At 39.7% G+C, this 25,118-nt stretch overlaps 1 protein-coding gene and 2 long non-coding RNA genes across 10 annotated transcripts; 1 reads left to right on the top strand and 2 right to left on the bottom strand.

Annotated features, from left to right (window-relative positions):
* Positions 1-702: 702 nt before the first annotated feature.
* On the bottom strand, positions 703-5,708 carry LOC111248930 (uncharacterized). The gene is made up of 3 exons (XR_015327348.1): positions 5,500-5,708; positions 4,182-4,290; positions 703-831 (listed from the first exon to the last, which is right to left on the bottom strand). It is a non-coding gene; the product is annotated as an uncharacterized LOC111248930 (long non-coding RNA).
* Nhe3 (Na[+]/H[+] hydrogen exchanger 3) lies at positions 811-24,238 on the top strand. 8 transcript variants are annotated; one of them, XR_015327332.1, is made up of 11 exons: positions 818-1,994; positions 11,758-11,921; positions 12,761-12,919; positions 13,135-13,211; positions 13,795-13,998; positions 14,128-14,693; positions 14,852-15,203; positions 15,623-15,731; positions 17,469-17,728; positions 18,081-18,113; positions 19,126-19,293. XR_015327332.1 is itself a non-coding variant. In XM_022802050.2 (11 exons), the coding sequence occupies exons 1-10, from the start codon at positions 1,760-1,762 to the stop codon at positions 19,267-19,269; spliced, it is 2,043 nt and encodes a 680-aa protein (XP_022657785.1). In that variant the 5' UTR covers positions 818-1,759; the 3' UTR covers positions 19,270-19,274; positions 23,643-24,238. The 8 variants fall into 8 exon arrangements, 7 of the variants coding, with proteins under 7 accessions (XP_086844535.1, XP_022657785.1, XP_022657784.1 ...); XM_022802050.2 differs by lacking the exon at positions 17,469-17,728 and adding an exon at positions 23,643-24,238 and having other exon boundaries at positions 19,126-19,274; XM_022802049.2 differs by lacking the exon at positions 17,469-17,728 and having other exon boundaries at positions 819-1,994; positions 19,126-23,313.
* A 319-nt stretch (positions 24,239-24,557) lies between these two features.
* Positions 24,558-25,115, bottom strand: LOC111248931 (uncharacterized). The gene is made up of 2 exons (XR_002672724.2): positions 24,996-25,115; positions 24,558-24,711 (listed from the first exon to the last, which is right to left on the bottom strand). It is a non-coding gene; the product is annotated as an uncharacterized LOC111248931 (long non-coding RNA).
* Positions 25,116-25,118: the final 3 nt, after the last annotated feature.

Here is a 25,118-nt window from a genome sequence, read left to right as displayed (position 1 = left end):
ATAGAATTTTATCCATAGATGTTATGAGATTAATTGAAAGGCCATTGATTGTAATAATACACTGAACCACTGTTTTTACACTGATATCAGAAAAAAATAGCAATAAAGCTGGCATAGCTGTTCCTAATTAAATTTGTAGATTTTAAATTGTTATGATATATTCCCCAGTAAATTTCGTACCCGCTTCATTCTTCGTATACAAGATCCGCTTGCCACTTATAAATATATCTTTTACTTATGTCATTTTTCAAGAATAAGACGGATTCGATATTTTTTGTTGTGTAAACAGAAAATTTGTTCTGCAAACGAACACATTATTTAGACGCTTTGCAAAGGAGACTAACGATATTGATGCAGGAGGCGTTTAAAAAAATGTCCATTTATCACATATAGCTCAATACAAGTTCTGCTTAAAAGCAGGAATTTCGAGTATCTTTCATCTAGCACTACCTAAGCTTTATTTAATAATCTCTGTCTTATATTTATCTATGCATGTTTATCCAGTCTCGGTTGATTTAGCTTACTCTGTATTGACAAAATAATTGCCATATCATTAAATCTTATATTGATAGTTGCATTGCATTGCATGCCAATTTTATAGCTCTGTTAGTGCATGATGTAATCCTCATTTAGCAAACCTTCTCCTTCAAGCCTACCCCAGGCCGACCGATCATCACAAGCCGACGAAGCTACTAATACCTTGACCGTATGGCTCTCTCCCGCTTTCTCACCAAATGTCAGCTGCTTTACTCCCCGTAGCAGAACTATACGAAAAGATGCGTCGGCCTTCCGTCTGGAGATGAGTCGTTCGTGTAGTATCGCTGGGTCTATCTGTGCGTAGGGATGAGAGAGTGAGTTAGCAAAAGGCACGTCGACATCTAAAGTGAGTTCGACGATTACCGTCAGCCACGGCGTGGCCACTGCTGCGTGCTGTTGCTATTTTATGATTACTAGACGACAATAGGACAGACAAACCGAACTGTTTGCGATGAGCAGCTAGAATCGCCAGCAAACATCGTCTTGTTGACAGGCAGAGGCGCGGTCGACCAGGCGCTCGCTCTTGTCCGGCGACCGCCATGAGCAGCCGCGGTAGCGTCTAGCACTGCCGCAACACAGAATCGTGTGCGAATAACAGGAACCCGCCGTAGCAGAAGCTGTGCCAATACTAGCGTTAACGTTAGGCAGTAGAACCGCAATGGAACGGCGATCAACGTGTGTGTTACAGCCGCAACTAGTGTTACCAGGCAGCCCTGCTGCGGAGACAATTAAAGAGGCAAAACTCCAGCACAACTCTAAGCCCAGCCGTCGTAGCAATAACTATTGTCGTTAAACTCGACGCGGCGGGAGCGTGAAATTAATCTTGCGGGTTGTGTTCTCTAGAAAGCGCGTGAAAGGAAATAATCGTAAGACTTTAGAATGTTGTTCGACTATGTGATCTTCAGCCGTGCATTCTTTGTTGCAAAGAGCGCGTACTTTAGAAAATAGTGCACCCGTCTAACTGGATCGTGTATCTGTCTGTCTGTGGCGTTTTACCCTTGATTCGGTTTTGCGTCACCTGTCGCGCCCACCTGCGGTGCCCGGGTCGGTAATCAGACGGGATCAGTTGATCAGTGGGGTGCGAGCACTCGCGTGCTCCTGTCGTGCCATTTAGTGTTGCCAGCGCGTGTATCCTCTGTTTCTGTCTCTACGCTAATCTGGACGCGTGTGTTTGTGAGGTGTGCAGGGTAACTACGGTGGACATTGTGCTTCAGTGTACGAAATGTACGCGCTGGTGGCTGGGGCGGCTGGAGCACTATTGCTCCAAGCCAGCCCGTGCGCTGCCAATGCGCCAACCGACATTCGCATGGATGAGAAAGCGCGGACCATACACCGAATTGACTCGATTAACATACTCGTCTATACGGTCCTACTCATTTTGACCGTGTGTTTGATCTGGGCGTTCAAACGGCGGAGGGCACGATTCCTGCACGAAACTGGACTGGCCGTTATATTCGGTAAGAAATGACCAAATCAAGAAGCCACAAGTGTGCAATGACAATTTTCGACTGCTGACAACTAACCCGCTTTTTTTCTATTTATCAAAACAAGCGTTCACTGTAGGAGTATGCTAATTGTATTGTAATGGTTTCAAGAAGTTGATTTAAGCCCCTTTAACCAGTGTTTTGCTCGGTAAAAGAAGGCAGTAGAACTGTACAGACCTAATATATGCCGATAACGATAGGTGTTCTCGATGCGCAATATAAAGCAAGCTACGACTTTATATAAGTCGTAGTGAAGTTCCGTCCTATTAGAGCTGAGGTCAAAATTGTGACTGAAAAAAATCGTCGATCAGACTTAACTTGCTGCGTTTCTGATTTGGTCAGATAGTCAGTGACGACCGTTTTGAAGCTAGTTTGTATATTGATATGTGCAACTTCTGCTGAATACTATAATGAGGTCTGACATTCCGTTGATTCACTTTAGAAGGATAATTATTCAATTATAGTGTTAATAGAAATAGTTATGATTGATTTTCAATTTACTTTTAACCTCTCTATTATAGTTATTCTTGATGTGTCCGATTGATTCAACCCTATTTGGCTTTTCCGCGTTTCAATGAACGTTGAAATATTACATACACTTTCTCTGTTTTGCTGAGATTCTATCAGTCTATGGTGAAAGTAAGTAGCCTGCTTCATGAAATGTGTAAATTGGGTAAATTAAATGAACGGTAAGCTTTTTACAGTATTTTCTATAAGAGAAGCCTTCGATTACAAGCTCTTTGTGTGTTCTCTCCGTCTGCTAAAAAAATCTACTAGATACATACAAATTAGGAAAATACGCGTTACTCCGTTTGTGTAAAATCAAGCTTTGCTGATGATTTAAGTGTCAGCGAATGATTTGATGCGTAAGTGGTTGACGAAATATCGATCCTTCAATATGTATTATGAATTAGTAGAAAAAAAAAACAGATAATTAAATCTCTTAATGTTATGAGATGGCAAGCACCGTTATAATAAAACAACTTTTGCCAAGGGTAACGTTTTAAGGAAAAATGCTAGATGCGTTTTCTAATATCTGTACGGGGCAAGATATGGTAAGGACGTCCCGCGCAAACCCTTAAAAATTGGTGGCGTTGTCGGTAAACAGGAAAAGATATTTCACTGACTCATATTGCAGCGAGATACATATACTATGGTGTTTCCCACGTTTCCAGCAAAATTTCAGGGAGGGATTCTCTTCAGTAGTAACACTGTTTTTGTGCGTATCATTCGTGCTTCATGATATACCTATTTGGGATATCTGGTCGTTTTGAAAACCTGCAGCTGACGAAGGCCGAATCTGTTTCGACAAAAGAAGCCTGAAATAGTTATTAAACGATTAAGTTGAATGTGGGCCAACACTATTAACTTGCAAATGAGCATATTTATGTTTGTTTCACTACTAAGCTGCGTATAGATTACCACAACCTATTGTTTGAGAACGACAACCAGATTTTCAAGCTTCAAGTTCGAACTTGTTGTGGGCTGAGCCTAAGCAGCAATAGCATTCTATTTTTTTTTAGATAAACTTAGCTCTAGCTACCTTACTTACATTTGAAAAAGTCAACCACTCTATTATTATTTTCTACTGCCAAAAACGGTAAAATATTGTGTCTCAATATAAAAGATATTGAGCAAAGCCAAGACGAAGTTTTGTCAGATGTAGGCATTTTACTACACCGCTTAGTAGCGAGCACCGCTATGTTTCAGACAGTTGAAATTAACAGAGAAGCTGAACAAACATTTTTATTAAAGGACGCTTGTTGATAGACCCAGCTAATGTAAGCCTTCCGCTACGTATAAGTAAGGAAACGAAATGATTTTTGAACTGCCTCAATACCTCTTGACAGAGACAACCTTCAATACTTCAATGCGGCACAGTGACCGAGCTCGGATGTACTCAAGTGGGCGTTCAAGTAAATGTTTATCACACGAAAATTAATTCTGTTAATAATGATTTCTAGCTGAATTATCTTTCGGCGGTTTTCTAATCCCTAATTTATGCTAAGAAGCATTAGTCCTGTGCAGAAAATCCTTATTCACAGATTTTTTTCTATTTAGCCATCATCTATTGCTTCTTTCTGTACACTCAGTTACCGGTTAATTGCGCACTTTCGTCGACAAAGGTGAATACTGCGCCTATTAGCGCAAACTGTTTACCTGAACAGCCAAGGCGAGCCAAGGACTAATCGGCTGAGCCGGTAAATTGATTAGGACGGGTGTTGCCATTTACCGTGGATCCGCCATAGGAAGGCATATTACATGGTACCTGCATTATACAATAATACGAGCAAAAACTATTGAGGCTTATGTTGACCATCAGGTTATTTGATCCTTGTAGCCGCTTCATTTCCTTCCTATACGGAACCTATCTGTATATTGGGGATTATGCCTATTTATTCCTTGTGTTTCTTACACGTTGGTCGTACGAACCATGTCGTACGTGGGAATATGAACTAGAAGATAAGGTATAATCTCGAAAGACAGTTTGGGTTCAGATGATTGAGCCAGTCTTTCAACGGCTTCGTGGAATAGATTTAGGTTGCTTCTGCTTCAAAAATATACCATACAATTGTTAACAGTGTGTGATTCTTCTTTAACTTCTCGACTGCTCTAAATTAGTTCAGAAAAAGATGTGAGTGTAATGTTCAGTCCGCTATCATTGCGGTATATTAAGACATAGTAAGATACAGATAACCAGAGAGCAAAAAGGTTAGGTAATAAATCAACAGACAAATAGACGTTGGAGCCTATTCCAGGTCGAGTATATCTAACGGTCGACAGATATGGATACAGCTATAGCTGAGATATACAACTGCTATCTAGGTCGTATGCATTTGACTATCGAGGACTGCCTATTACTGTAAGTATGGGTAAATCGATCGATTCCCAGGGGTGCGCCGTCGCCTACCCAACCAGAAAATGAAAGACTAATGCGAACACGCGTAGCTGTCAACAGCCAATTTTCATTTGTCACGTCCAATAAGCTTTTCTAGGCCGAGCAGATAAGATAGGTGATCTCGGCGAAGGTATCCGATACAGATAGGCCTCGAAAAGCTACGTAGACCTTTTCATAGGATCATTCACGAGTTGACATTTCTGAGCAAGAAAACGAATTCTGTCTGTGCGTTAATTACAATTGGTGAAAGAAAAAAGGGGGTTGCCGCTACAAAATTTCGAATAGTTTTTAATTCGTTCTCGACAGTTGCCAACCGCAGTCTAATGTGTTGCTATTTTCCCGATGTTAGGAAACACCCGTTTAAAGTAATTATTTACAACAAGTTGATGCGAGCTACGTCTGCTTAAACAGGAGCTGCAGAGCTGTTACAGTTAAAACTAGGCTCCGTAGCCGTGTTAGTTACCAAAAAGATATCTTCACACAGAGATATTTCACAGCATCCAACTCTAGAAAAAAGTATTGTTTGGTTCGCTCTTACCTAGTGGTGTCTATATTGGGGGAGCCTCCCGAGAACCTTACTGTTTTTTGTGACGGAACAAGGTCATCGTCTGGTTAATTTCAACTATGCTCTAGTCGTTGAATTTCTGTTCAGTGACACGCCATCGATGATTTAGTAGATCAATTCGGGAACCTTGTCCATCTTCCATACGCCGGGCCGTTATATGTAATCATACATGTATTAAGGCATTGATTATATGAGATACGAGTCAATATTCCAGCAGCTAGTATACGTTCAAGTTTTTAAAGTAACAGTGACGAAAGCATATAGAACATTTCATTTTGCATGTTTCTGTTTGACGGTTTCGTTATCGCTGTCGGATGGTCAGCGTCAGCTCATATTTAGCACGTGCGAATCGATCGAGCTTTTCTCTGATCTTACGTAATTGTCGTAATTCAAAGCGAGCGAATGATCAAGGGTAGGTGAACAAAGGTATAAATAACAGATAGAATTGTCATCGTGAAAAGCCTTTGATTAGGGCAGACTTCCGACTTGTAGACGCTACGCCGTTGAATATACAAGTAATAAATCCGTTCTTGCGAATAATTAAACGTTTATCGGGTCTATCTGGCTATGCCCGTGTGCATTTACTGGTCGAAGTTTGGAGTTCGCTTTCAATTAGCACAGTTTGCCATAGCTCTAGGAGGATGCGGATAAGTTATTGTATTTGCAACAGACTTATATTAAAGAGGACGTTTATTTAGCGATGTTATACGATCCAGCAGGGCTGCTACGGTCTTTGTTGTTAACTTATGCGGTCGCAATGTTGCTCTCAGTGGGTCGGTGACATGGCCGACACGTCACTGTAGAGCTTAGTGTTACGAAGTCATCCAAATATTATAATGCGCGAATAGTGTCAACGATGGTAGCAATGGCAACGGTAATACGGTGGTATCTGGAAGGGCAAATGTTAGCCGGCAGCTGGCTCTGACATATTGTTATTCCTGATGTCCCCTGTTGCTCATGGTGGGTTTGCTGTTTAGCTATTTGTTCTGTAGCCGCTAAATGCTAGTGTCGTAGCATTACATTGTAAGCCGAAAAAAAAAAACACAATCTACTGTTATTGGAATCGCTATGGGCCTTACAAAAGTGTCAGAACTTTCGTTAGCTCAAATTCGCATTCTTCTAGCTACATCGGGCATTGCGGCTACCTGCTGCATCGGGTTATCTTTGGAACTAAGTGCGCGGATAATTATACTTTTATATATTTTCAAGTAATTGACGCTAGAATGGAAAGACACACTGCTTGAGATGTTCTGCGTCATTTAGCGAAGGCGTATGATACTAGACGATCAACTCATCGCCATAATAATTGAGAGTGTTTTAGTTGGCTGAGAGGCCTTGACTACAGAGGTGCGCGCGAGATGATAACCTACAGCTTGTCGGCGTTTTACCACTATACTGTTTTATTTCTTATGGCCCCCTATGAGCCTTTCCGGATTTTGACACGAATCTTCATTGAGCTTGGCACGAATGTCAAAGGTAATGAATCGATGCATATATACATTGTTTTGCTATTGAGTTCTCGGAAGAATCAATAAACCGCTCTATCATTGCAAATTCATTACTAGAACTACGGTAATATGTACGCTTGTCTTCGTAATCGATTTCATTGTACGGTATTTGTCTTGTATGCTTAATAATCTGCTTATTCATAATAGTCATTTAATATAGTTACTATTGTAATACTCGGTAGTATTCTGGTGGTTCGTAACACGAAAGTCTATGTAAATAAATATATCTGTTTCTTTTCATGAGGCTGAAACAAATTTGAACTAGTTTAATGATTGACAAGCACGCGTCGATGCCCCGTTACTCCTGGCAGCTTAGCATCCTCCAGGAAGGCCTGTGACGTAATTTCATGAACGTTTAACTAAAATTCTTCCATAGAGAATTACCAGACTTTACACCAATAAACGCGTGCGCGCAGGTGCCACTACCGCGACTTGCAATCTTTATCAGACTATTTATCGAATTAACCTAGTGCCATCGCAACGTTCTCGTACGATAAAGATCGCGATAGATACATCTGAGCTATTGCCTCACAACCATAATAGCTCAAATGGGCAGCACAAAGTAACGAACAAAACACGGCAGAGGATCTAAACCAATTAGGATCGATTTAGTTCGTGCTAATCAGCCATGTGCTTGTTAGACACACAAAAAACAGTTGCATGCCGTGAGTGAAATACATTTTTTTTTTTAATTAAATACATCTCCTGCGACGTAAAGGACTCGTTCGTAGCTTGCAGCGCTGAAAGTATCCTGAACAGTTCGTTGGTCCATACAGGTACTTAATGCCTTTTACCCTTTTGTGCTGTCTACAACGAAATGAACATAGTGAAGGCAAGTACAATTTGTAATAGGTAAGCTATTCTTAGAATGATGTCTACAAGTTTAAGACAGATCAGATTCAAATAACAAAGCATTTAATGCCAAAATGATGTGTTCGACATTTAGAAGCTCCTTATATTGCTCAGGCTGCTCGTTGTTTCGACGGTCCTACAACAGCGGATGGCGGAACTACGAAGATTCTAAACGTGTTTGGTGTTACTGGGCGTGGAATACATTTTTTTCAAAGTCTCTGTCAAGAAATGGTGGTAATGGACGGTCTCGTGCATCATAAGTGTTTACAATAATTCGTCAATGCGCTATGATACACCGAAATCGCAATAGACCGTATTGCGCCGAGGAGGCGCTTTGAGAACGGCTTCACACAAGCGAAGGCAGTAGTTTACTGTAATAAAATTTCGTATCTTTACCCACGTAGTCTCTAAGCTCAGGTATTTTTTCTGGGTCTTATATTGCTATGAGTACTGGTATGACGAACTTCTAGTCCTGTTCAGGCCATCGTCTTTCTACGTACTGGAAACTAATGTTTTTCTTTGCTGGCGTCTCTTGCGACTCCATCGCAATGAAAATTGTGGTCTATTCCGGCATCCGTTGAAAGCTATAGCTGATTCTGCGGCTAACATTCTGTACCTATTACGGCACATGTCTCCTATAGATTTAGTACAACATTTACAGGTTATTTGCTTCGAACGTCTGATAAAAATATTAACATTGAAGGTCCGAGCCGCATTAAAACCGATTAAGTGAAATGAACATGTGCAGACACCTGTTTAGAGAAGATTGCTTATCCCTAGGTTTTATTTGGTTACCCAGGAAGAACCAGGTCAGGACGAAACGTCAGCTGCCGCTGCCAATCCGACAAAACGCATGTAACGGCAAATCTGTTAAGGCGTACATGTACGTTATTTAGACACATTTTCGCGCGTTTAGCCGTTAATGATTTCAAAATTAAATAAACGTACATAAGAGCCGTTGCAGAAAAGAAGTTAGTTACACTTTCGCCCATTGAAGTCTTTATGAAACTAATAGTTTTTAAGCTCTATTCGATTTTGCATGGCATATAGGCGACTGACTTGCCTTGACGCCTGGTGTGATTTCTTTCTTAATGCTGCGATCCTGTTGGTTTAATGTTTCGTTAGGATAGACAACGTCCAATAGGATGAATCTCGGAATCTAGCCACTGAGTCTTCAATATGAATTTGACCTGTAAGTTATTATATGCCTGTAAAACGAACAGCGATTATTGGGGGTGTTTTAATTTAAGTCTCTACTGTTTGTTGCTCTATTTGGCAATAGCCTTTAAGGGAATTATCCTCATTTGTGGAATTTTTATGTTAGTGCTATTTTTTTTTATCACCCGGTAATGGTGCCCTCAATCTTTTTGGGTATGTAGCCAATTTTTTTAAAAACCGCGACAAACGAATTCGTTTGTAGAACCTACATATAGCTTTTACATGGTTTATGGGGCACTGCTGGTCTTAGTCCGCCCAGTGGCCAGCTTTCCCAGTCAAAGGGCTTTCGCGGATTTTATCGGTACTCCATTGAAGTTCACCTGCTGAACTTTAAACGCATTAAGGTCGGTTAAACGCAATAATGAGCTGGTCAGAATCAATTAACGTACATCTGCCGATAAGCACATGTTGCCTGCGATACGCATCTTGAAGAGTTACAAAAAGCTGGTAAAAGCTACATTAAAACAAACAGACAACAATACATCTCGACCGCCTATAAAAAATAAGCAGATAAAATAGATATTTTTTCATAGAGATGTATTTTTTATAGAGTAATTGCCTTAATATATGCATTGTAGTTGTAAGTTGTAAGTAGAACAATGAATAGTTCACTTATCGTAGCTGTATAAGGTGTGCCATGGTAGCTGTCGTAAGCCTTTGCGTTTGACTGATTCAAACCAACGACAACGGATACCTTTCATAACGGTGACTACGTAAACAGATGAGTGAACGTCGGGTATTCTTGTCAGCGTGGAGAACGAGATGGAAAATGAGATTAGATTATTCGGTAAATGACGGGGGCCAGTACGGAACGTAGAAGATAAATGTGTTCGTCGCATTTGTTGGAATTACATCAAAGAGGGTAATGAATCCGTTACCAATGAAAGCTACTTTTATCTGTTTTGTTGCTGGTTTATTATTGAACGCAAAACGCTTTTTATTTACCCTACATTCGTAGAGAAAGATCATAGAAACTATTTTCGTAGTTCGATACTTTACTTTTCTAAAAGAAAATTTTCACATAACGCACTGGTTGCATTTTTTGTATATGCACAGAAAGCTGAGGTGATCGAATCGTGTCCTCGTAAAAAAAGTTCAAGGTGTTCTCTCTACTCTACAAGCAGCTGTTTGCACATGCATTATTGATCTCCAAGTGAACCAGCGTCTGAGGCAGTGAAACTGTCTGTTCGGTCCGTAAATGTAACGGAAGTAAACACTTTCGTATCTCTAATATGGGTCTATCGACAAAAGACGGGAAGAACTCGAAAAATAGATATTGTTAGCTGTGAATAATGTTAATACAAGCGCATCAGTTTGCTTGTTAATCGCACATGTTATTTTTAAGAGAGCTTTTGCTTTCTAGCGTTTCGTCGGACCTGCATGTACCTCCCAGGACCTTCTTACCATTCTGCGAGATAATTCGCCTTATTGTAACGTGTATATATATATATATACTGAGATGATGATGCACATTAGCCAACTCTTTTGTTCATAGAGAACATGATAAAAGGTAGCATTTATTTGACAAGTTTGTAGTCGTCCTTCAGCCAATTAGTTATTAGCTTTCAATCAACTTGATACTGTAAAGTTTGTTTTTTTAATTAACGAGCTTCGCGTTTGGTGTGTTTTTTAATAATTTTTATCAATCAGCCACCTAATGCATTGATGATAATTTCCCTCAGGCTATCCGTGTGTTGGAACTGTTTCTGGCGAAACTTATTATGTTCACGATCGTTGTTTCCCTGCAAGAGCGTAGGTGTGCTTCAATGGCCTACGCTTATCGTTGCATGTGATAGAATTTTTAATTTCAAAAGCTGTCGCCCGATACCGTCAACTGTTCACAAGACGCTAATCTCAAATAATACATAATATTAATAAGGGTTCGCTAAAGGTTGCTGGCATTTTTTAATGATAATGGGTGTGTCGTGTGAGTGTAACCCTCTAGATTTACTGAAAGTGTAGAGCGGCATTGCGCCAAACGCGCCAGGTAACGTTAGAAACGCTTACGAAACAATGTTATTGGAGAGCTCTAAAAAAAAAAAGTCACACTTGGCCAATCGCGTTGCGCAAATACACGTCGTAGCCATTGTGTACAATAGTTTATTCTAGACCAGGATGAATCCTCTGATCTGTTATAAAAGGACAGCAGGATGTACGTGTCATTGAGTCAGTTGCCTATTTAAGCGGGACATACGAGACACATGCAGGATGGAGTTCGGCCGAGAACGACTTTGCGGTCGCGGTAACAGCACGATTAACTATTCCACAATCATAGCGGCCTAAAAATATTACAGATTATACAAAGTTACACCATAAAGCAACTTATATATTTATCCTTTTTCTTTTGTGATCAGTTAGTTTATTATTTAGATATGCTGACTTTAGCACAGAATGATTGCCAAATCTATAGTATAATCAATAATCGTTTCGAGCGTGTACTAAACTTCTATTAAAGCTTGAGATAAGAGCTAAGGATTTAAGCGTTACGTGCGACTGGTGAACTGGTATCGTAGAATAATGTTTTAAGAGGCTGGAACTAGTTCAGCTAGTCGTTGCACAGTGAAACCTTTATTTTTGACATTATTATGATGTAATGAACGGGTGCTAAGTTTTTCGCACTTTGTTTGTCCGCTGATAAGGACGTTATGTTCGGTCTTAAAGTTAGAAGTCGACCTAATTGTGTGTTCATTCCAGGTTTAATGGTAGGAGCCATTATCCGCTATGCCAGTGATGAAAAGGAAACTAGTCACCTGTTAGTGATGCCTGTCGGGAACGATAGTAATCAGTCAATGCCGAGCTCCCCTCCGGACAATGTTTTTATTCAGCTAGAGGTCCAAAGACCGCCCGACGCTAGCAAGGTTAGTCGGATGCACCAATGAAAAAAAAAGCCGATTGTAATAAATATTGATATATTGTACAGTGCAAGCTAAATATGTATCAGCATTCACTGATACGCCTTAACAATGATTCGTACGATCTTAAAAAGAATAAAACAAATAAAATTCGGTATATGAAGAGCGTATAATAATTTTGATCTTCACAGTCTTCTGCAGACGCGAACAAACTTCGCCTTTATGCCTAGTGTACAAAGTGTCGGCCTAGTACCGTTCACAAGGGATTTGTTACAACTTTAGGCTTGTTTCTGTGTTTGAATTGCTGTGTTGCCCCACTGAAAAACAGGTTATCGGTTCGATCTAGCTTTGAAAGAACGGTATTGTACCATCTATAAGCAATTCCCAAATCGTAGAATGAAGGTGCTGCCTCTTTATATATGAACACTTACATTTGAAAGGCAAACTTTAACCAATGTTACGCCTTTGGCATGCAAAAAATGGCTTAAACGAAGCTAGAAACTCTCAAGTACTCATCAAAGACTGAGGGACAGGTCAAAAGTATTTTGTAATAGATGTAAACAGAGGCTGGCTTGAAGTAATTTCTATGGGCTAGGACAACTGATATATATCATCAAGATAATTTGTTTAGAAACCAAGTAGTAAAGCCCCTATACACTTACTGTACATGCGCCACTAAGTAGAAACCAAACTCTTCAATAAGATCATTTTATTTGCTTTTTTTTCTGCTATTAAATGCGGATCTCCATTTTCCGCCTAAGCATTTTGTTAAATATGTACAATATATAGTGTATGCTTGCTTACTTGTACTCATTTGGTAGACAATTCTGTTTTGTCTGGAATAGGAGAATCGCTCGTACGCCTATTACGCATATACTTTCCGAGGAGAGCTTACCGACGTAATGACGAAAAAATTAGACCAGAAAGCAACGTTCGATCCGGAAATCTTTTTCAACATTATCCTACCGCCCATTATATTCAATGCTGGATACAGCCTAAAACGAGTGAGTAATCTTCCATTCAAGGCTGCCCAAAGAGTGTTTTTATTGAAGTTGCTGATATGGTATCAGCTTACCATATTCAAATAACATGCTTGATCTGATCGAGCGGGTGCAGTCTGCCTATAATACAGATTATATGAATAGGTCACAGATTGCCAACGAAACCTGCCAAACCGATAATGGCGCTGTCAAATTTTGTCTTTTTTTGCTTATTTCAGAAATTTTTCTTTCGAAACCTTGGAACAATAATGACTTACGCATTTTTTGGTACAACGATATCCTGTTTCGTGGTCGGGTAAGTTTATTCGACGCCGTTATCTTAGTTACAGTCATCATAATAAGACCAGATACGTAAGTCTCCCTAGATACGTGCGCGAAATAACGATTTTATCGAAGACGGGGAAAAAAAAACTCCCTGTCGATGTTATGCAATCGTGCGGTGCTTCCAACTTCGCTACATATTAAGGAGATTTATTATTATATATTAAGGTGATTAGACAAATGAGCCGATGAGCGACTACGTTGTTTACGTACCCCGTTCTGCCTTTCGAGGTCACTTCAAGTTAGAATGTAGAAGCAGGAAAATGATCAGCATATATTTCACGCAGAAGGTCTTAACATGCTGGCTGTGGCCCTCAATAGTAGAGAAAATTGGCCAAAGCAAACGAGTGTTTCGATATTGATACAATAAGCCTAACTACTATTATTAAGCATGAATTAATATTTAGATAAATTAGAATGACTAACGAGTGTTCTGTGAATATTTGTTAGGTTATCGTAAAGGCAAAGTGTTACTTTAAACTGTGGTGATATAACGGGAAATCGGAATTACGTTCATTTTTTATGCGATCAACTGGGTTCCTTTGATGCTTTTATAGATGCGTACTATACGTGTTCACGTTGATGCTCTCTCATCTGGAATTCACATTCAACCATTGCCTCTACTTTGGGGCGATCATCTCGGCCACTGACCCAGTTACTGTTCTTGCAATTTTCCACGATCTACACGTTGATGTCAACCTTTACGCCCTGGTATTCGGCGAAAGTATACTCAATGATGCTGTGGCCATTGGGCTGGTCGTGTAAGTGAAGCAAATGATATGGTGCTACCATAGGTAGTATGTGGTGTATATAACATTCAAACTAGGCCCACTTTCAGCCTAGTTGACTGTTGTTTTGCCTTTGTTGTTGTCGTTATGCGGTGTTTGCAGCGCAATCACTAACTACGAAGCTGTGAGTAGCAAGGCTACAGGTGAATTCGAGCTAGCTGCAGCTATTAGAGCGTTCGGCTCATTTTTCTACATTTTCGCCTTTTCGTTTCTCATCGGAAGCTGTACGGGCTGCGTGACTGCCCTCATCACGAAATTCACAAAGCTGTGCGACTTCCCATTACTAGAAAGTTGCCTCTTCCTGCTGATGTCGTATTCGTCATTTCTGGTAGCGGAAGCGCTTGACCTGACAGGTATCGTAGCCGTCCTCTTCTGCGGGATCTGTCAAGCTCACTATACATACAATAATTTGTCGCCAGAAAGTCGACAACGAACGAAACAGCTGTTCGAGCTAATGAACTTTGTAGCGGAAAACTTTATTTTCTCATACATCGGCGTCAGTATGTTTACTTATAAAAAGCATCATTGGGATTTGTTCTTCATTGTCGCTGCCTTCATTTCGATTGCGGCTGGCCGAGCCCTATTCGTCTATCCGTTGACGTTCCTTCTAAATCTTGGCCGGACCAACAAGATTCCGATGGCGTTTCAGCACGTGCTCTTCTTTTCGGGTCAGTGTTGTTATTATTATGTTTATTAAAATGGAAAGCGACTACTAAAAACATCGTTTGTACGAAACCCATGCGTTGCATGCTATTCTAGAGCATAATGCCTTGACACATGATGTTTGATGCTTTATTCAGTTGAACTACGTCGTTTCCGTATTCAGGTCTTCGAGGAGCGATGGCTTTTGCTCTCGCGATCCGAAATACGCTGGGTCTTCAGCGTCACGTCATGCTGACAACGACATCGTTTATTGTGATCGTTTCTGTCGTCGTATGCGGCGGTTCAACTTCAACGTTGCTGCGTTGGTTAAACATTCCAGTGGGCTCTGAGGATCACGATCAGGAGCTGCTTAATATAACGGCAGCAGCAGCTGCCGCCCACGCCGCACAAGCTCAGCAGGGCGGTGCCTCTAATCGGCCAGGTGATCCTCGAAGCCCTACCAGCGGCGAACCTTTGAAGAGTCCGCCGTACGAAAAGGCGTGGCTTGTACGCAAATGGTATAACTTTGATGTCAGGTACGGATCAAGTATGTTTTCCATAGATGAAATATGTCGCGATTCAACTATATGTAACATTTCAGTCAACTTGTAAGACAATCGTCATCTTTTTACGAAATTTTGTTACAAAATATGTTAGAGTGACTCCTTAAGTCAGTGGCTGAGCTAATAACGGACAATGGTCATTGACATTGATACGGTTAAAAAACTACTTTCATCTATTTTTCTAGATTTTATTTTTCCATTCTCCGTACATGCCCGATACATATATATATAGATAGATATATATATATATATATATACATACATCAGGCACGATCTAACGCGTTAATACGGTATCACTATTCCCGTTTATTTTTATTCTTTTTTCCCGGCTTCTACCGAAGTATTTTAGTCTTAACCTTAGTTTTTTATTTGTGCCTGTGCAATAATAATAGGTTCATGAAGCCATTCCTGACACATAGTCGTCCAACGCTCATTGAGACTCTGCCGTCATGTTGTCTGCCCGTAGCCCATCTCTTAACCTCTACAGAGCAGCTCACACAGGTTTGTCAAATAGACATTTCATTTTAGGGGTTTTCAGTTACCAAACCGGACATGCAGATTGTACTGATTCATTAATTATTTCTCGGCAAAGTAATACAACATTATTTTGGTGTGGTTATTTTATTCAGGGAAATTGAGGCGACATACATAAAGCCAATATCTAGCCGAACGTGACGCAAAAAAAATGCTTGTCAGGCTTTTCAGCAGAACTTGAATCTAATTTTACGTAGTACACAAAACGAACAAGAGTTTTTTGATAAATGTATATTTTTGAATTGGTATTTGAGAGCCTTAGATACCTACAAGTGCTCTGTAGTGCATATTTTTTCTACCATTTTTTATACCATGCTATCGTTATTATCTTATATCTGCTATACTGCAACGCGTAATTTGTTGTGTTTGTGATATACGGACATATTTTTTATATATCTGTAATACAAAGCTGTTATTTTAAGAGTATTATCCGCCAATAAGTTACGTTCTTTACGAGTTATATGCATACACAAGTGGTCAAGTGTATTCATTCTATCGTACATTTTTTTTATTTGCAAGTAAAATTTTATTTTTGCTTGTATCTCATTCTTTATTGGACGGCAAATATGTCGTAGCATGAGCATGTCTGGTTAATTCATTCATTAAAGTAACTTGGTATCTAATTAGGCCAATGATCAAGATACTTTCTTCCTGCATTCAGCCTTTTCTAAGGATTTCTGCCCTTTGTTTACTTCTTCACCAGAAGTCCACAACTAACGACTCTAAGTGCGAACTTTTCTTCAGTTGTTGTCACCTGTCGTAAATGTCGACAGTATGACAGGCGATAAGCGCGAGATTGATCAATGAAACTTATACTTAATAATATTTCACATCTGACTGACAATTAACCGTGTTCCTTGTCGTGCGGTTGCTGATGCCTGTTATCTTGACGGTAATTAACAATTGTATAAAATTGTTTTTTGCATGGCATATTGATAATAAGACTATGATTTATTAGATGTCAACGTGACAATGTTTCGCTGATGATGACATGAGTTGACCACATTTTACCTACTTGAACGAGTGATGACTCCAAGCGCACAATGACGTTGTTTCTAGCTGCCGTCTCGGGAACGCTAGTAAATAGGGTAGTTGTTGACTTCAGAGAGTGCCAAGTGACACACACTCTCCGTCACACGAGTACCGTCGAACTGGACTTCGTGGACAAACGACAGGTTATAACATACACGTAGTTCGGCATTACCGGACCAAAACAAAAAGATACTGATGCCCATGATCTGAACACAATGGTGAGAAGATGAGTGCTAGAGGTTATGAATGGCATTTCAAAACATTCTATCGGTTCCGGACAACATCTGCATGCAGGCGTGCAATTGAGTGTGTACGTGCGTACCAGAATGAGTAAGGAAACATAGCGCTCGGGGTACAACAATGATGCGTATGAAGCAAACCAGCGAAAGCGTACTTTCCGCTGATTTCGTGATAGATTAGATGTATGCAAGGGCTGATCTGATTAAAAAAAATGGGGGACGTAAAGATGGAATACGATGTCGGATCGTAAACTGACCGAATTGTTGAGCTTTCCGTCATTTGCTGTGAGGGCCGCCTGGTAAACACAAACGTAGAGTGTTTTTGAAACGCCATTTGCATTGAACTCGACAGACCAACCATAAATTTATTTTACCCCTAACCGGTTTGAGCTTCTGCGATCTGACTCGATGTTTTTCTGTTCTATTGTGCTAGTCTATGACATATTCTACAGTGTCACTGGTCGATATTTCTGCCAAGAGTCTCGCACAAGGTGGCGTTACTTACGTTGGCTTATACAACGATGTCCCACACTATCCGGTGTAGTCCTTTAACTACTAAAAGACCAAAGAAAGACGCATACCAGTCATGCAAGTCTAATGTTCGGCTAGCCAGTACTTGTTTTGAATATTGCGAAATGGGAAATGTATCAGTGCCTATATTTGTGGCAAGAAAACTCGATCTGTCTTAATTGAGTAAGTAATTTTTTCTTCTTTACAAATGTATTATGTTTATTTATTCATTATGCTGTGTTTATAGACAAACAAATGTTGCGACTGGTGTGACGTTGTTCTATATGCGATGTAAATAAACGAGTGGTTCATCCGTTCCGCGTTCTTTATGTATGTGCATGCAGTTAGCAATGTACCGCTATCCTGGATATCGCATGGCGTGGTTTTTGCGGTTAATATTTATGGAGCGTATTTTTTTCGTAATTGATGTTTTTACGTAGACGCGTTTTTTGGCATTTTCTTGAGATGATTTTTCTTCGTTTTGCTTAGCTGGTCAGTTAATGTTATGTGGTGCCTGTTTTTGGTCTATTATCAGAACTGGCGTTCTGTTCAACCGTGTATCTTTTCGGTGAGTAACGTTTTTTTCTATTTTCTTAATAACAAATATACCATAAACGATAGTATAGAATAATAGAAGTTGGCGTTATCATCTAGGCGCAGTGATTTTACCTTTTATTTATTTACCATCTATCCTATAGTAATTGGAACATTGTTTTTCTTGACTGTTTAATTTTAGTTTGCTTGGTTAGTATTTGAAGTAAATTCATGAACTTTTCAACTTTATAGATACTTTCAAAACTTAGTTATTAATAACTAACTCTCAAAACTCCGTCCCAAGCTACGATAGCCCATTTTATAAAGTCAACTAAAGTCTATACAGAACAATAGACTTTGAAATTATGATCACCAATCGATAACACCGCTTTTAAGGCACTTATCTTGACTGAGCTTGGGTGTGGCCCCACCGCATCACCGCCTATTGAGTACAGTACCAAAATGGCGAAAGCAAACCCATGCCCTGCATCTTATGCAGGGCATGCTGAAGTTTTAAATTCCATTCTGCATATTAGCGGTTGCATTAGGAATAACAGTAATATACTACTTGTGCTATAATATTAATTGATCCATTTGGATCTACGGATTTTTTGTCAGCATAAGTCGAAATTTTCGCCATTTTGATAGCGCACTGTAGACGTGCAGGAAAACAACAGTTGGCATTTGCCACGTTGAAAACAAAAACAGCAAATATATATATATATATATATGTATGTAAATACATGTATATATACATATATGAAAATATATGTATATAAATTATGGCATGTCATTCACATGCACACTAAACAAAATAACTGATTTCCTTTTTTCTGCGCTCTCTTTTACTGTGTCTCCTTTCCTGCTCTGGCTGATTTGGGCGAAACAAACGCATCATTTTTAATCATAAATCACCACATGCCGGAATCACTTGTGCGGCATGGTGCGCGGGCTTTATTCTACAACGTCTTTTTGAACAAACAACTTTGAACCAAATCTCCGCTTTCCACGTGTTCACCGTATATACGTGATGGTACTTTGTGCAGGACGACAATTGCCGACACACTCGTGATGACGATTCCGACACGGACCTCTGCCTCGACGAAAGTGACTTCAATTTTGAGCGAAGCAACAGTCTAACACAGGCGTCCCAGGCACTCGCTAACCACGTATACTACATCGAAAAATAAATGAAGTACGAAAACAAAGCGGAATAGGATATACAGTACTTTGAACGTTAAGCGTAATCCAAGAAAATTCGGATCGGACGGTGGTTGTCAAAAGCATGTAGAACATAGCTGCTGACAGATTTATGGGTCGCGTAGAAGGGAAAAACATTTGAACACCGTGGGAGAAGGGGCTATAGTCCCAGTTTCTGTTCACTGTTATAACATATTTGTCCTTCTTTTGCTTGTCCACGATAAGACGCCATAACGCTTATTGAGATACTAATACTCATCTAATAGCATTAGATTTAGTAAGCATTAGAAGAATATTTAATATAATTATTTGATGACAAACGCACGTTAGCCAATCTTTAAACTGCTGTAGAAATAAGCTTCGATCCAGTGAAATAAAATAGGTCTGTTACTCGCTTGGCCTCTAATTTGGCCTGAGAAAACTTAAGACAGAAACATTTCCGTATGAGGTATTGATTTTTTATTTCCTCTCATATCCTTACGTTAAAGATGAAACAAGAGTTTATTAGTAAAGTTGTGGTATCTCGTTGTAGAATTTTGCTGTGGGTCAAATAGCTGATCTGTGTCAAATGGGGCCTCTTTTATAGTTGGGTTACCGCACAGAACCCCCGGAGCGGCGCAACTTCATCACGATTGTGTTGATGTGATGGTAATTAAGACAGACAAACACAGGTACATTTGGAGAAGCATGAAAATTCGAGCTTTCACATGGTGTTTAATTTTCTAACCTTTCACCCATAGCAAACATACTACTGAACTTTTCAGTTGTCTTCTAAATTTGTTCGGCTTAACATGTTACCACACAGTAATTTCGAAGAGCCCAAATATTGCAGTAACACTAACGGTTATAGTTTGCCGTTTGTTTACGACGCCTACCATCCCTGGCGTAAGTCGAAGAGCTGCTCGATCATCTGTGGTTTTCTGTATATACTAATATAAATATAGTCATTATTACAGTATATATACTAAACGACTACGTTTGGCCTGGGACATGGGAATGTACATGTGTAGTGCACACAACTTTCAATACCAGCTATACAATTGTTCTACTGAAAAAAAAACAAAAAAAAAAAAGACAACGATAGGTATCGAAAGAGCTCAGGAGAAAAGTCAATATGGCGTTCAGTCAGAAAAGGCTCGGACTTGTGATCAATCTAAGCTTTAACCTTAAGTCCATATGTTAAGCTATCGCCTTGGCGTCCGACGAGTTATGTCCGCCTTCAGAGAGGTGTCGCAAACTACCTTTGAAGGTTCTAATTTGATGAAGCAATATTTACTATAATAGTAACGCATGAACTGCTATGCGTCCGAAGTTATAGTTAATTTATCGATCTGATCGATATGAAAGGTTTTACATGATAAACCGCAGGAGTAGGAACAGGTTAAATCGGTCTGAATGGTGCGTGTATCAAAATTGCGAAATAGTTATTAAAAAAAAAAAAGGGTGTTGATAGCATTTTTATCGGTGCGCAGCTGGACCATCAGAGGGATTGAGGCCGCATGATTCCAAGGAGTGATAAAGCGAAATAGACAGAGCTGGTTGAGATGTATGAGTGCGTGAGTCTCCGTGCAGGTGGAAAAAAAAAGAAATGATCAGTTGAAAGAATCTCTCTCAAACACCCTCTTTACAGAAGTGTTAAAGGTGGTGCTCAATCGTCGGCCGCCATAGCGACAAACAGAAGCGAATTATAAAGTGTCGTAAAGAATCAATGGCTCTCAGCTGCGTGCGGCTTAGTAGAGTATCAGAGCTGTTGAATCATAATAAACTAGTAGGAAAAGTGTGGAAATATGTACGCTTCTGTCAGAGAAGGCACTCCAACGACCGGAGATAATGCGGATTACAGAAGCACATTACAATTAAGAATACATACTATTGACACGCACACAAATTAATCACTATACAAGAACTAAACGATGTTAGCACGTATAAGCCCATACTGCAAACCCCTAATTGAAGTCATTTTGTCGAGAACCAGCGAAAACACAAACCATATTACCCTGCACTAATGAGATACGTGATAGCAGGTAACTTCATTGCAAGATATTGAAAAAGTTTACGTTCAAGAAAATATATACTCCCTGGGTGGAACTACCGAAGTTATTTAACTATTGTATGTCTCGACAAACTTGGAAGTGTCGGTTGAACGACCCTGCATTGATCAGTTGTCTCGAGGATAACCATGAACAGAATAGATAAGAGCTCACCAATTCTGCTTGCATATCCCTGGGCACCGAGCATCTATCCCTGTTGTTTGTCTTTGCGTGCCCTACTTACTATGCTGGACCCGAGTCGCACAGGCGCCTAAGGCCCACGAGCAGAAATCGTTTCATAGGGTAAATTATAGAAAAGTCTAACTAGTCGTGGGTAGATTGTGACTAAAAAAAAAAATATTCTAAGCCATCAAGAACGCTACTAAAAATACAACAGTGCGAAAAAGAAGGTGTGTCAAGGATCACGAAAATACCGTCCTGTGTTAGCCGCCACCTCAACTCAAAATACGGACGAATATTTTTGTTTCAAAAGTTTGAAAAGACTGCGACTTGCAACCTCTCTTGTCATATTATATGTATTTTTTTAAGCGAACTAAAAAAGGACAACAGATAGAGGAACTATCAGGAAAATTCTCTATTGATTGACGAAATGCATGGTCCACTCGAACTAATCGGCACTGCGTCAACTTCTCGCTTTTTGCTTTATGTAGTAAGAAAGTTTGGCGAGCTGATACCAACAATTTTACTAGTTGACAGCGTAATGAACTGTTATGCAATTAAATAAAACGGAGTCAAAAATAATATGCCATTCATAAAGTACATTATGTGGATCAAGCACGTCGGCAAGCACACATGTACCTAGAGGCTTTGAATTGGGCAAGCTTGCAACCCTCTCCAAAAAGTTATAGGTAGGCGGCGGAGAGTGAGCAGTTATAGGCGATTAAGAGGCCAACGGGATGAAGTAAGGAAGACGATGCAGAATTTATAAAAAAGCGTAGACACTGCTTCTTGTTGTGGCAAATACGCGAACCTCGTAACACGCGGATTCATTGATGCATAGTGATGCAGCTGTCCAAGACGCGAGTTGATCACAGTTTATAAAAGCATGAAAATTAAACTTTATTGAGGCCTGTAGAAGAGTAATCGTGGAATCGATGGGGAAATTAGGAACGGTGGAACGTAACGAGTGACCTAGGCTGAAGTTCACTGAAGCCACTGTGCGTATGTTATGTGAATGTTTTTTAGTATTAATCTGTGACGACTACAGAAATGGTCGAAGTCCACACAACACGAGAATAAGGTTAGCGGCACAGAGCATAAAGCATGTATCATCGTATGCGGGCTATTTTTATATAAAATTTAGCAAAAAACGCAGGTCAAAGAACGGGCAATGGGAAAAGACTGTCGTACGCGAAAGTGACACCGAAGGAAGGTTACTAGAGGAAATGGCCACAAGAGTGATTATATATATATATATATATATATCCTAATGTTACTATTACCATGTCGGTAGTAATGGCAACTACGGTACACCATATGATAGCAGCAATATATCATTAGACAGTGAAATGCCCAACTAATTTGCCCATGTTTACCGTGAACAGAAATGCCCTTACATATATGTTTAATAGTTGCAAAATGATTACAGCCCGAGTGTTGAAAAAGTAAGTGGTGAAAATATTGTTGTTATTGATGTTGCATATCGTAATAATCAAGCACGTTTAGCACCATACGGAAGTTGAGGTAATTCGAAAATTCGCGCTGTACGTAGACAACTGTGTGACAACACAACAAGGTAACGACAGCCTCGTACAGAAAATCAGTGATGACGATAGTGGTGAAGAAGATACTGAAGAAACATTACTAACTTGATTATTATTACCATTGATGATACGACATAGGAAAAAGGCAAGACGAATATGTAATGATTGCTTTGCCGGGCTGGCGTCTAGGTCGGGACTGAATTAGTAGCACCTGCTGTGGCTGAAATAAATGGATTATATACAAGGAAATTATATAAACATCTATATATATATAAGTATATATATAGTATCGTTATTCCTATAGTTCTGATAAGAACATGATTGTTAAAAGCTTTTAGTTATTAATTTATTATGGTTAATATTATGTAACAGCATATGTGGAATGTTTGGGTTTTTTTTCTATATAGAGCTGTGATTAAAGGCTTATTAGAATAAAAAGTAAGCCCACATAAGGCTATTTTTCTCGATAGATATCATCCTAAATATGTTCTAGAGTGGTGAAAAAAAGAAGAAATCGACGGAGATTCCGCTTCTTTCAGAGCAACTTTATAAAATCATGCCAGCACGCACCTCCTATTGAAACTACTCAAAAATCTATTTAATTTTCAGGACGATTCGGCAGACACGCTACCGCTGAAAAATGTACTTAGCGATAGCAGCACCGTGAACAGCCTGGATAGTCTCTTTGTTAAAGGCTCAACATAGTATCCTGCCTGAACGTGTTTGCTCTATCCTTGTCACACATAATTGTAAAAAGTATGTGAGATTGATTTATCCTAGGTAGCTTTTTCACACAGTGCTATAGGGCTGTCGTATTCGTGGCAAGTGTTAGCGATACCTCCATGATGGCTTGTCTTTTGTTAAAATTTTAGTTCGGTACTACAGTTAATTTCGATAGTAAATGATGTTCCCTCACCGACAATTCTATGCAATAGCGCACCGGGTGCAAACGATTTTTTTTGCTAGACTGAGATATTTAGCTAGGTGATTAAAATCTTATCTAATCAATTGGCGCCTAATTAATCTCAACTAGCAACTAATTATAATAAGCTATTATACATACAAACTGCGTTGAAAACAACCGATGAGTGTTTCGTCCGAACGGATACAGAGTTTGTGATAGCCTCTAGTCTAATCTTACGCTAAGAAGGATTATAGTATTGAAAATTCTGCTTAAAATATAAAAATAAACTATTAAAAACATACACTTAGTTGTCGTTTATTTCGTATCGTTTAGTCGTTCTTTTCGGTACAGAAAATAGCAAGAGGTGAAAGGATGAGGGCTTCGTTGTGCAATTTAACGCTCGCTACAAATCATAGAAGTTCCGAGTACGAATTCACAATCGCTGAAGTTAGGCTTTCTCACAGTGCGTTAGGTAGACTTGTCGGCCGAACATTTCGATACTGACGAGTTTGTTTTCGTTGTTTATTTGTTCTGCAAAGTATCGGTTTCACTTAGATGAAAATTCTTTTCGACCATATTTAGCAGCTGAAACCTAGCGGAAATTCATGCCTGACGGTAACCTTATTCTAAATGGTGGTAGTAGTGGAGGTGGTGGTGGTGGTGGTGGTGGCGCTGGTGGTGGTGGCGCTGGTGGCCCAATTAACATGGATAATCCGAATGATAGCTTATACACTTGCCGGTGTATCGGAATGTTTCGTTTCTGGTCCGTCTTGTCTATGTTCGTTGAACGGGAAAAAGAAGAAGAACACAAAGGTAAAGAAGGAAGATTGCGATGTTCATTGTTTATGTGTGTCACGATATTACCAACTTTGACGCTTGATAACGGACACCAGTGTCATCTCTCAAATACACTTTTGCTGGGAGCAGAACACCAATATTCCGCGCTGGGCTCCACAAGGCCGTAGAGAAATACAGCAAATTATCACTATCTCTTGCTCTCTGCTCGTCGAGCAGCGAAAGCGCCCTTTTAAAGATGAAACAAAAAAAAAAAAACTTACTTTTCTTCTTCGACGAAACTAAAGCTTATTTACAACGGTATTCTAGCTTTCGTTTTGTCGTTGGTAGTCAACTAGGTTTTTATCCATGTCGGCATCATCACGACAGTTCTCTAAGTAGAATCT

The sequence above is a fragment of the Varroa destructor genome, unplaced genomic scaffold, assembly GCF_002443255.2.
Source record: "Varroa destructor unplaced genomic scaffold, Vdes_3.0 BEIS01000004.1, whole genome shotgun sequence".
Classification (NCBI taxonomy): Eukaryota; Metazoa; Arthropoda; class Arachnida; order Mesostigmata; family Varroidae; genus Varroa; species Varroa destructor.
Note: the sequence above shows the minus strand (reverse complement) of the source record. Positions and strands in the feature narration are given on the sequence as shown.

What these genes read in the sequence shown, in the direction of transcription:
- Nhe3 (XM_022802050.2), top strand. Translation starts at nt 1,760, where the DNA reads ATGTACGCGCTGGTGGCTGGGGCGGCTGGAGCACTATTGCTCCAAGCC. An exon ending in TGGACTGGCCGTTATATTCG is followed by an intron (nt 1,995 to 11,757) that starts GTAAGAAATGAC and finishes TGTTCATTCCAG; the next exon opens with GTTTAATGGTAGGAGCCATT. An exon ending in TGGTATAACTTTGATGTCAG is followed by an intron (nt 15,204 to 15,622) that starts GTACGGATCAAG and finishes CAATAATAATAG; the next exon opens with GTTCATGAAGCCATTCCTGA.